The sequence below is a fragment of the Panthera onca genome, chromosome C1, assembly GCF_046562875.1.
Source record: "Panthera onca isolate mPanOnc1 chromosome C1, mPanOnc1 haplotype 2, whole genome shotgun sequence".
Taxonomy (NCBI): domain Eukaryota; kingdom Metazoa; phylum Chordata; class Mammalia; order Carnivora; family Felidae; genus Panthera; species Panthera onca.
Genome location: NC_138346.1, coordinates 62,503,517 through 62,515,533, shown reverse-complemented (window position 1 = coordinate 62,515,533; position 12,017 = coordinate 62,503,517). Strand labels below are relative to the sequence as shown.

The 12,017-nt window shown below is 41.5% G+C and overlaps 1 protein-coding gene across 1 annotated transcript in view; it reads left to right on the top strand.

Annotated features, from left to right (window-relative positions):
• LOC132671134 (myosin-IIIb) overlaps positions 1–12,017 on the top strand; it is a 208,344-nt gene that overhangs the window by 69,604 nt on the left and 126,723 nt on the right. The window contains exons 9-11 of the mRNA XM_060621590.3: positions 1,015–1,126; positions 2,072–2,234; positions 3,610–3,690. Of these exons, the coding sequence (XP_060477573.2) occupies positions 1,015–1,126; positions 2,072–2,234; positions 3,610–3,690 (356 nt within the window). The remainder of the gene's footprint in view (positions 1–1,014; positions 1,127–2,071; positions 2,235–3,609; positions 3,691–12,017) is intronic.

The following is a 12,017-nucleotide window of genomic DNA, read 5'->3' as shown; positions in this document are numbered from 1 at the left end:
CAAATTCAACATTATATCCTAACTTGTAAAACAGTCTTGTAGCACAAAGATAAAGTTAAATGACTCAAGTGCTAATCAGGTATGTTTATTTTTCCATAAACAGAAAGATGTGGAATATTTGGCAAGAGGAAGGGTCATATTTTGTATTGGGGCAATTTTTCTTAAAAAGTAAAAACAGCTCTATATTTAAAAGTATAGTAATTCCAAAATAACAGATCAACCTTGTCTGAGGAATGGCAGGAAACTCCTTTGACAAGGAAATTAAACTTCCAAGGGGTTGAATTTAATTATAGATGGCAGCAAAGAGCAGAGGAAAGATCCCTGGAAAATTTTTAGAGAAAAACTAAGGTAAAGTGTTCTAAAAGAATAAAATATGTGTGTGTGTGTGTGTGTGTGTGTGTGTGTGTGTGTGTGTGTGTGTATTTTGATGGGGAGAAAAAAGGAGAGGGGGAAAAACCCTTTTGTGGGTGTTCTTTGAATCCAACCAGAAAGTATGGAAGTTTGTTAAAATGAGTTTTTTAGGAAGACAAATGTGGTTTTGGTGATTATATCAAAAAATATGCCTACTCTGTATTTTGAGAGAGACATGTGGCTCAGTGGACCAATTCAATAGTATTAGGCTACTTCATTTTTGCTATCTACAAATAGCTTCAGAGGGAACATTTCAAGATAGAGTCAGAATTTATACAGTGGGATTACAAATTATATTGTAATAATGCTAACGTTTAAAATGATGACTTTCCCTAGAAGAGCTGTCTGAATTTCAGTTTTCTTAATGGATTAGATACTTTGATTTTACATGCAAAAGATGCCAAGTATTCCACTGAATATGAATTATAAAGCAATATTAAAAGGGAAATACATGTAGCAGAAAATTTAAAAGCAAGTAAGAGCTAAGTTAATACGTATAAGTTGTATACCTCTCACTACCTAGTATGCTATTATTGGACAGTAGGTCCAATACTGTATCAAATGATAACTAAAAATGTTTTATTTTACTCTTTTATTTTGTAGATATTATTACTTGGCATTCAAAGCACATGAAACACCTGTTGCTAGCAAAGAGAGCTGTGTTGCTATCTTGGAAAAGTCCAGATTAGATCACTGGGTGCTGGGAAAAACAAAGGTAGTTCTTTCTTTATTGTTCACATTGTCACCTGTGATGCTCTACTGTATACCTTTGTCTGTTGTCAGTGATATGACCGGCTGTGTACATTGTGTAGCTTAGCAGGCAAGACCCCAGCCTAACAGTGGTCTTCGCTGGTCTTGGGTCAGGAGTGGTCCTAGGACCTCTGGACAAGAAGAGGAGGGTTTGCCTCCTGTTCTGCATGTAATTTGAGAGAACCATTTAACATTTCTAGAATGAGAACTTTGAGCTCATTTTAAAATGTCCCTCTAATTTAAATGCTGTTTATCCCAGCACCTCATGGAAATACACAAATCTTATTAATGACAATAAAAAGTATCTTTTACAGTTTTGTCCATTTTTCATTAGACTCTTGCTGTGTTTTTTACTGTATACCCTGAGTAGTAGTCCCATTGTGTATAGCTTTTCATCTGGAACATCCTGTCGCTTTATCCCAGGTTTTTATGACCCATTCTGAATTGTCCTACAAAGCCAGTGGTAGCCTGAGTGTTGATGACAACACGGTTGCTCCTCAGCAGGAATTAGATCACCGTGGGTCCTGTACGTCCTTCTCCCAAACTTCCACTGCTGGCCATGGGTCAGTTCTGTTGGTTAGTGCCTCCATCAAGGGCTGTAGAGACAGATAGTAGAAGTCAAATTGAGAATATAGAACTCCTGGCAGTTATAAGGCACTTTTGGAGAACATTTGGAATCTCCTAAACCCCATTAACCTCATTGTTTGTTCACGTCAATAACCAATAATTGGCTCAACCTTAGAAGGGGAGTTGTGTTTGCTCCTAAGCAGTCAGTAATACTGGCATAAAACACGTCACTGTAAACTTATTTAGATAATGGTTTTAATATTTTTATTAAGAATACTCTGGAGTAGACTGGATATCTGTTCGGGAACGCATATTTAATGCTAAAAGTAATATCTCATTTCAGGTTTTTCTCAAATATTACCATGTTGAGCAGTTGAATTTGCTGCTACGAGAAGTCATAGGCAGAGTGGTTGTGCTGCAGGCATATGCCAAGGGGTGGCTTGGAGCCAGGAGATACAGAAGAGTCAGAGAGAAGAGAGAGAAGGGGGCCATTGCCATCCAGTCAGGTAAATAAATGGTCCTGAATCTTGGCATTTCATCAAGCACTCAGGCCACTCGCCTGTTGCTTTTCTCAGTGGCTTCTTCTCTTCCTCCTACCTTCCCTTCCCTTCTTCTTTCCTTTCTTCCTTGCTTCAGCAAATATTTATTGAGTGCCTATTGCAGACCAGTCCCTGGGCTAGATGCTGGGAATCTAGCCATGAGCAAGACTACCGTGGTCTCCGACCTCCACATAAGCAAACAGACGTCACAACACACCGTGATAAGTGCAAGATAGAGGCAGTGTGAAGTGGGAAGAGGTAAAACCCAGATTGTACGGACATGTGCCCCTTCTCCCAGATGACTGATGTGTAATACACACCTCAGGCCCATCACCAAGTTCTCAACATCAGAATCACTAACGCCATTTCCCAAAGGCTTTTCTAGCCCAGACAAAGCTTATAAACCTAGGGAACAAATTGCTCGGCTCTCCCCTACGCCCAGCCCATCCAGTGTCTCTTTCCACACGTGTGTGTCATTTGTGTTACAAACAGCATCTGAGCTCCTGTGCTGTTGCTGAGTGGTTATGAAAGCGTCAGATCTTGTACATAGTGGACAGTTTCCCTTGTGCCCTCATAACCCAGAATCATGTCGTTCACTCTGGACTTCACGACCACACTGAGCAACACCGAAGGCTGTGATGCTAACGGGAGGGACAAAACGGCGAAGTGGTCATGCTTCTGGCGGGCAGCTGAATGCCCCAGTCCTCTTTCTACAGGACTCAGCACATCCCCAGAGGTTTCTTTTCTCTTTCTCTTATCCTCATCCATTTCTTTTGCCTTTTGCCTTTCTACCGTCTATTTTCTTCTCTCGAAGCACTGCTCTTAGCACATGGTTCACTCTCCCCAAACACACGTGTCATGCTACTAATTATCCTCCTTGACTCCCATCGTTATTTTTCACTCCTTCAAATTGATGTTCATACCTTCCTCCCCAGTAAAAAAAAATTGGGCAGGGCAGGCTGTTCAGTTCTTCCCCACCATCTCAACAAACCACCCTACCCCAAGTCCTGAAAATGGAGCTTCCTCTGTGGGTTGGAATGACAGGGAACCACCTCAGCTGGGATGGAGGTCCCAATGATTCATAAGTAGATTCCAGTGTTCTGGAAACTCACTGCTGGAACAAAAATAACTCCTTCTGAGAAGCATCTTGGAAGCCGAGCTAAGAGTACAGAGAGGCCTCTCTTCCCCCATCATCGCTCACGTATCTCTGCTCATTTTGTTCAGGGAGAAAGCAGGAGGGAGGAGAAGAGGGGTAATAGATTGGAGGGAAAACAGCTTATATCAATTCTCTGGCACGTTCTTAAATTAATGTCATTCCTAGCACATGGTTTTATATTTTTAGCCTGGAGAGGATATGATGCTCGGAGGAAATTTAAGAAAATAAGCAACAGAAGGAGTGAGTCTGCGGTTCCTATTCAAGCAGGTAATTAAAACATCATTTTCATAGCGTCCACTTGAAAATATTCTGTGATTAAGTTCATATGAGTTTAGGAAAGCTGAAAGGTTAATAATTCAAGAGCACCGGAATAGAAGGTAAAGTCCTAGTGGGGGTTCTAGTCCTTGTTCTGACACACCCCCTGCGTGATGATAGCAAGGCTGACAGTGAGCACTTACTGCATACTTGTGGAAAGATGCTCCAAGTAAGTCCTGGTTTATAGAGAGGGGACCTGCAGCACAGAGAAGTGAAGTAACGTGTCCATAGTCACATGGCTAGTCAGGAGCAGAGTCAGCATTTGAACACAGGCAGATTGGACACAGTCAACTTTACATACTGCCAGCTGAACAAATTCCTTTCCTTCTTGGAGTCACATGTCCGTCGTCTGTGAAAGGAGAGCACTGGCTAAAGTCTGGTTAAGTCTGGAAGGTGTCTAATTACCTTGGAATTTCTCTGATTATATGCAAGGCCCATCTTTCAGCATCACAGAGATAAGAATAGCTCAGGGACTTTCCCAGCAAATGGAATTTCCCACACCCTGGCCTGTTTGTGACTAGGGTGGTCCTCTGCACCACCCCCACCCCCACCCTGGGGTAAGCTGTGGCTCAACTTGGCCTGGATGCATGAGTGCTCTGAGCTCTGCTTCCTGGCTCGTCTGACCTGTCCCTGGCTCCTGGATGGCTCTGTTCTTCTGCAAATGGCAATATCCGTGGTGGCTTCCAGGCTGGGTTCCCTTCATCATTTGAAGCTCTATAATCTAAAGGAGGCTCTGGAAGAAGTATGCTCCAGCATGCCTGGAGCTCTGACAGTGGAGACAGAATGAGAGAGCAGGGGCTAGTCCAGTGGACTCCACAAGCTCAAAGGATAGGGTTTCAGATACTGTTGCCTTGAAGCAAACTCCTTAGTAAAACAGCTGCAATCTTTTTGAGATGGTCCTGCCCAGAGCCTGACTCCAGGAACGCTTGTCAGAACTCTCTTAGGCCACTGTAGAGGCCAGACATCTTCATTCAGAACCAAAATATTTGGAAAGAAGGGGGCATCATTTAAATGCAAATGTGTAGCTTTTAACACCATCCCCTAGGAGTTTTAAGCTCTACAACTTCAAAGAGTTCAGGAAGAAGGATGCAATTGTAGTTGCAGCTTAAGAAAAACAACTCAAAGTGCATTTGTTCCCTATTGCCCACCTCCACTCACCACACCACACACACCCCTCTCCACCCCACCCCCCAAAGTCTCCTGGACTGATTTCAGATCCTGCAGTTTGGCCCAAAGCCCAACATATGTTTTAAAATATAAACTTTGGGTTATATATTGTTGATCCACTGAGTCCAGTGTGTAGGATCATAAAGCAAATTTTCCCTCTCTGAAAACGATCTTTACGGGCTTCCCTGTTTGCACTCTGTTATTGCCAAGTAAGGGCTGCATGAAAACACAGACAGGTTTGCTTCATCACCGGATCAGGTCAGTCATGATTGCGTTGTTCCAGTAGAGCACCAGTGCAGTAGGTACCATGGAAGGATAATCTTGTTTGGTGGAACCAGAGAGAACACATCTCTTTAAGGTACTTCTGTTTTTTTAAAGCTTTGCAATCACCCCATTTTTTAGCCTGGCAACGAGTGTTCCTCCTTATCAGGTGGCATCGGGAGTCTCCAGGGACTTTGGCAGACATGAGGATGTTGAGAGTGGTACTCAAGCCACCCCTCCCTCTTAGAAGTCATGTGGCAGCCAGAGCAAAAGCAGGCAGAGTCCCTTTGCCCTTCAGCCAACACAGGAATCAAGGTGCTGGTTTTGTGTTAGCAGAAAAGATGCCTGGGGAGGGTAACAGCATTTGCAGTTTTATTGGCAGATTACTTTTACTTGAGAATGTTTTCCGTATCTTTATATGGGAAGCCATGGTTGTGTTGATCTAAAAAGCAAAGCCACCTCCTTCTAACTTCTCTGTTTTGGGGTGTGTTCTTCTCAAAGCATAACCTTCTCATTACAAGCTCTTCTTCACCCCACGAGAATATTTCTGGGCAGAACAAGCCCCAGACATAGTGCTTCCCTTACTTGTGAAGCCTGCAGGAAGTGACTTAGAGATGTTATCATAGACAGCCATTCTGATTGTTTTTGAAACTTATTCTCTAATTTTTTTTTCAACAAATCATTTCATTGGAAATTTAGATTCTATGCAATGCGTTTCTTTGTATTTCAAGTTCTGGCCCATAGCATTTTTTTGTGGGTAGTGTTGCTAAGATATGTTATATATTTTTAAAAGAGCAGCCCTTGAAATTTAGGAAGCATTTGGCCTACATGTTGCTACAGACCAGCGCATATTGAAATTTGTTTGCCTTTCATCTCCTTCCCAATAAAAGCAGCCGCACAGCTTATCCCTTTAGCTTCCTCAGAACTTCCTTTCAGAATTCCCGATCTATTACGGCACATTCACATACCAGAAACAAGATGCCTTTTCATGCTGTCAACCTTTTTCATCTGAAATGTAAATTAATTCTTGCTGGTATGCCTTGACAGAGATCAAAGTCGGGGTATTAACCTTCCTGGGCTTTCTCTGGGAATCCGTCCCCAGGACTGGGCTGCTACTAAGAGGCCAGTGTCCCTGTTATAGGGCCCTCCTCCAGGAAGCCCTCAGTCTAGGAGCCACCATTTCAAAGGTACAGCGTCGTTTTGTAACTGACCTCATCATTACTTTAAACTAGGTGAGAAATGATCTGCCTGGCTAATTCTTGAAAGAGAGAGAGGGAAGGAGGGAAGGGGATACACACACACACACACACACACACACACACACACGAGTCTGTTCATTTTAATTGTGGGCCCTTCACTCAGATTCCCGGAGCTTGTTTAAGTGGTTTTGACAGCGAGTGATCTCGGTATGGTAGAGGGAGGGACAGGGCTCCAGATTGGAAACCTCTCCCCTTGCTCAGTGGGTCATTTCTTGCCTGTCAGTCTTTGAGGTAGGCCACATTTGCATTTTCAAAATAAACAGATGCCTTTCAAATACATGAGCTGGTGGTCTAGAGATCTCTGTGGGCCCAAACAGTTCACCAGCCAGTGATCAAATGCTGGAAGAGAAAACAAACGGAAAAAAATACCCTAGGTACATACTCATCCATTTCCTAAGTGTATAACATTGCACCAGCAATAAAGGGCCTTTATGAGATGTGAGGAATCTGGAGGAGAGAGAGCTAGGGATCCCAAGCAAAAGTATAGTGTGTCATTTTCCCTTTTTTTTTTTTTTTTTTTTTTGCTGGGGTGGGGAGCAACTTTGAATATCATCTTAGTGAGAAATGGCATGTTTCGTGTGTTTTTATTAGTTAATGCTAATAATAGGCTCTTGCCAATGGAAAACATTCTTTTAAACACCAAAAAATTTAAGATTACATACTTTTTAGATCAGGTAAGATTGAAAACATATTAGTTTTCAGAGAGATGGGATATTCTAAGTAAAAAGTAACAGTTATGTGTCATTCCCTTACTAATCTATTATTTTTTTAATGAACCCTTAAGTGTCAGAAAGTGGATATAACTAGATTTAGTCAAATAAAAATGCACACATTCCTCAGTAAATTGTATCAAAACACATAACTTGCAGGCGATTCATAAAAGGTCTACAATATTTCATTCTTTAAGTTTTTGAAAACATTGGCCTTAAAATTCCTCCTCTAATTCAAGATCTGTTTTTTAAATGAGAGCAAAGTGGTGGGCCTCCCATCTTGGAGGGGAAATGCCTCAAGTAGGTGACAGTGGAGCCGGAGGGGCTGGGAGCAGAATTTCAAAGAATGTCTCCGGAAAGAGTAGGCTCTTCCAGCCCCCACTCCAGTTGTCCTCCCAACCCCCAGAAGCAGGAAGAGCCCATTGGTTTACAGCATATTTTCATCTAATTGCTTCAGTGCAGTGGAAATTGTTTTCCCTTTCTCTGTGTCCTCTGATCAGCTTCCTACTTACTCTCCTCCCTGGCCCTTCCAACAACACAGATAAACGATAGCCATTTCTCCTTCTGATGCTTTTTTGGGGAGAATGCTTTTTGGAGCATCAGCTGTGACTCTGGCAAGACTTAGGTTTCCTTGAGCCTGTGAACAGGCATTTTATTTTATTTTTTAAAGTTTATTTATTTTTGAGAAAGAGAGAGAGAGAGAGAGAGAGAGAGAGAGAGAGAGAGAGAGAAGACATGCCAGTTGGGGAGGGGCAGAGAGAATCCCAAGCAGGCTCTGCACCCTTAGCACAGAGCCTGATGCAGAACTTCATATCATGAACTGTGAGCTCATGACCCAAGCCAAAATCAAGAGTGGAATGCTTAACCCCCTGAGCCATCCAGATGCCCATGAACAGGCATTTTAAACTGGATTCAGCTGGAACTGCTGGGTGCATCATATGATACCGGCCAATGAGAGTTGCTTTAAATGCTGCTTCCAGAAGGGAAAGCAGGCATCATGTCCAGATAGGTTCCAGCACACTCAGATACATTTCCAGATAGCAGCCTATCAGAACCTGTTTAACTACTTTTAGAAACTTGACCCTACTTCATAACAAAACCAAATTTTTAGTATTTAAAGCTGCTTGAACTTTTAAACCTCTCTGGGAGTAAGGCCTCCTCCTAGCCTTTTCTAACTTTAAAAGGTTGGTTCCTTTAGCACTGTTGGTGAATTGGCAGTGACTGGGTGGTTGTAGTAATTTCCTAGAACTAGATTTCTGGAAATATCCCTAGGTGTGCAGGACAATTATATTTTAAATTTGGAAATTTCTTTCTTCCTTCACTATTTGTTAAGTATCTACTTTATGCTGGAGCTACCATGGTGAATGATGGGATTTGATTTGGAGCATCAAATTTTCATTCTCTGATACAGAGGGCTATAAAATATCCTGTCCCCTAGAGAGATGATGTTTGTATAAATCAGGTACTCTATATTATGCCAACACATTTTGGGAGGAAATTCTGTAAAACTTCAGTGTAATACAATGAGCCAAAATCATTATAAAATATAGCTGAGGATTTACATTGAAATAACCCATGTTTCTTGAAGGTAAAAATGATCACAGAAGATATTTTTTCATTCTTACAGAGCTGTGTGTAAGCAGATTGTTGATCACAAGCCAAACAGTAGAGGAAGGTCAAGTGAATGTACCATTGAAGGAAAAGGCCCACTTTGAACTAACAAAAGGAAAACAAGCACAACCTCTTTCATTCCTCTCCTTTCATTGCTGTTTGCCATTGTATCTCTATTCCATTGTTTCTTGACTCATTCCATTTCTGTCTCTTAGATTCCTGATTATTTCACACACACACTTGCCTCCTCAAAATGTGAGGAAGACAGCTTCCAAACTCTTCCTGTCCATTGGGAAGGAACCAGCTACCTCTCCTTTCCTGGTGTTTTAGGTCCTATCCATTCGAGAGTAAAGCAACATCCAGAGGAAAGTGTTAACTGGTGTATCCAGGCTTGAGATGAGCTATGAGGTGCACACTAGCTCCACTGCCTTCTAAACCTTTGTTTAACAGAAGACAGAATACCTTCAGGTTTATGCAAGGGATCTTGCCCAGTCCATCTGCACACGGCCTGGGTTTCTCTAACTTTGTAGGTAAAAAAGTTGGGACTAATTTCTGACAGCTATAGGCTTAACATTTTGGAGGGGGAAAATGTTTGTGGGGACCAGTATTGTGCTTTACTTGGGAAAATGTGCGTTGTTTATGAACAAGACATGTTCAGAGACATGTACGACATACAGGACAGGACATATGGAGCTCCCCTGAAGCTTGGCTTAGAGGAAGTGGTATATAGCAGAGAGAAGGCCTGACCTGCAGCCTCAAGGTTTCTGTTAAGAAATGGCCTCTGCCAAACCTCACTTGGGCACAAACAGTAGAATTCTTACCATGAAATGACTTGGGACGCAAAGGAACGTCCTTTGCTATGAAATCAAATGTTCGTGTTTGAATATAATGCCCACAGGGCAGGGTGCTATTCACCTAATGCACAGAGAGGACACTGCAAAGCCAATGTGGACTCGAGGTCTGCTAATACCTGATATCATGTTGATGTGGCACAGAACTGTGCTCAAGGTGAACCTTTGGTGCATCTGTACCAGCAGGACTCAAGGTTAAAATTTCAGAGGAAGTCCATGAGTGCTTCAATTTTGAATCATCTTTTCCATGCTGGACCTCATATAGAGCTGCAGAATCTGGCTAAAAAGAGGTGCTGCCCAAAATGGCATCTTTACCACCTCAACCTTGAGTGAAGCAACATGATCATGATCAATAACACACTCAGGTTGCCTTTATTCTATGGAATCATAGTTATTTAGGCTATATCCACCTAATAGTAAAGAAACATTAGGGGAAAAAATGAACTGCTATGGCAAGAGTGATTGGGCTTCTTTTCCTCAAAAGACTCCTGTGTGTAGAAAGGCAAATTTTGTTTTTCCCTTTAACAGATGAAACAGAAGCACAGGGAATTTAAATAAGTTGTCTCCCCTTATGTGTTATTTGAGCTTAAGAATTGGCATCAAAGCCCTCTTCTGAGTCCTCACCCAGTTCCCTTTTCAGTAGACCACACTCTACGATTGGTTTCCATCTTGGATATGGCACATGGACATAGGGTACCAGCTTTTGGAAGAGCTCTATATACCAACCTAAGCAAGCGGACTTTGGAATCAAAACAATTGACTTTAACCAAAAAACCCCAAAAATCTGATTTAAAAATGGGCAGAGGACCTCAATGGAAAGAAGACATGCTGATGGCCAATAGACATATAAAAAGATGCTCAACATCACTAATCATCAGGGAAATGCAAATCAAAAGCACAATGAGATATCACCTCACACCTGTCAGAATGGCTAAAATCAAGAAGACAAGAAATAATAAGTGTTGATGAAGTACGTGAAGGAAAAGGAACTCTGGTACAGTGTTGGTGGGAATGTAATTGGTGTAGCCACTATGGAAAACAGTATGGAATTTCCTCAAAAAATTAAAAACAGAAATACCATATGATCCGATAATTCCACTACTGTGTATTTTCCCAAATAAAGTGAAAACACTAACTCAAAAAGGTATATGCACCCCTATGTTTACTGCAGCATTATTTATAATAGCCAAGATATAGAAGCAACCTAAGTGTCAATCTTGCCATTTGCAACAAGACAGATGGACCTAGAGAGTATTATGCTAAGAGAAACAAGTCAGACTGAGAAAGACAAATACCACATGATTTCACTCATATGTGGAATCTAAAAAAACAAAACAAATGAGTAAATAAAAAGTAGAATCAGCCTTTAAATACAGAGAACAAACTGATGGTTGCCAGAGGGAAGGGGTATAGGGAGATGGGCCAAATGGGTGAAGGGGAGTGGGCTTTTAGGTGTAGAATGATTAAGTCATGGGAATAAAAGGTATAGCACAGGTAATATAGTTGATGGTATTATAATAATGTTTTATGGTAACAGATGGTAGCTATAGTTGCGGTGAGCATAGCGTAATGTATAGAGATGTTGAATCACTGTGTTGTACACCTGAAACTTCTGTAACATTGTAATTCCACTATACTCAAATTTTAAGAAAAAGGAAAGAAAATCAAGCAAACAGGGCACCTGGGTGGCTCAGTCGGTTAAGCGTCCAACTGCAGCTCAGGTCATGATCTTGCAGTCAGTGAGTTCAAGTCCCGCGTTGGGCTCTGTGCTGACAGCTCAGAGCCTGGAACCTGCTTCAGACTCTGTGTCTCCGTCTCTCTTTGCTCCTCCCCCACTCACACTCTGTCTCTCAAAGATGAATAAATGTTACAAAAAACAATTAAGAAAATCAAGCAAACAAAAGCAATTGACTTTAATTCCCAGCTATGCCATAATTTGTTATATGGTTTGGGGAAAAGTACTTAACTTCTGAGCCTTAGTTTCCTCACCTATAAAATGGGACTCATTAAGGCCTAATTCTCAGGACTGTTGTGAAGATGATTACAAATAATATATGCAAAGCATCTTGCATGGTACCTAGTACCTGGTAGATATTCACGAAATGTTAGCTCCCTCTCTGTACTCCCTTCCCAAATAAGAACTTCACTGGGAAAAATAGTCTGTATAGTACTCTCTCTGTATGTGTGTATATATATATATGTATATATACCTACATCTATGTAAGTGAGCATATATATTATAACTTCAAAAAGATCAAACTATTTCTCTCACTTTTGGAGGAAAAAATAGTACCTGTTAAATCTTAAATATAGTTACAATAAAACATTTATAACAGAGAATTTTCCATGGTGCCTGGGTGGTTCAGTCAGTTAAGCGTCTGACTCTTGATTTTGGCTCGGGTCATGATCTCCCAGTCGGG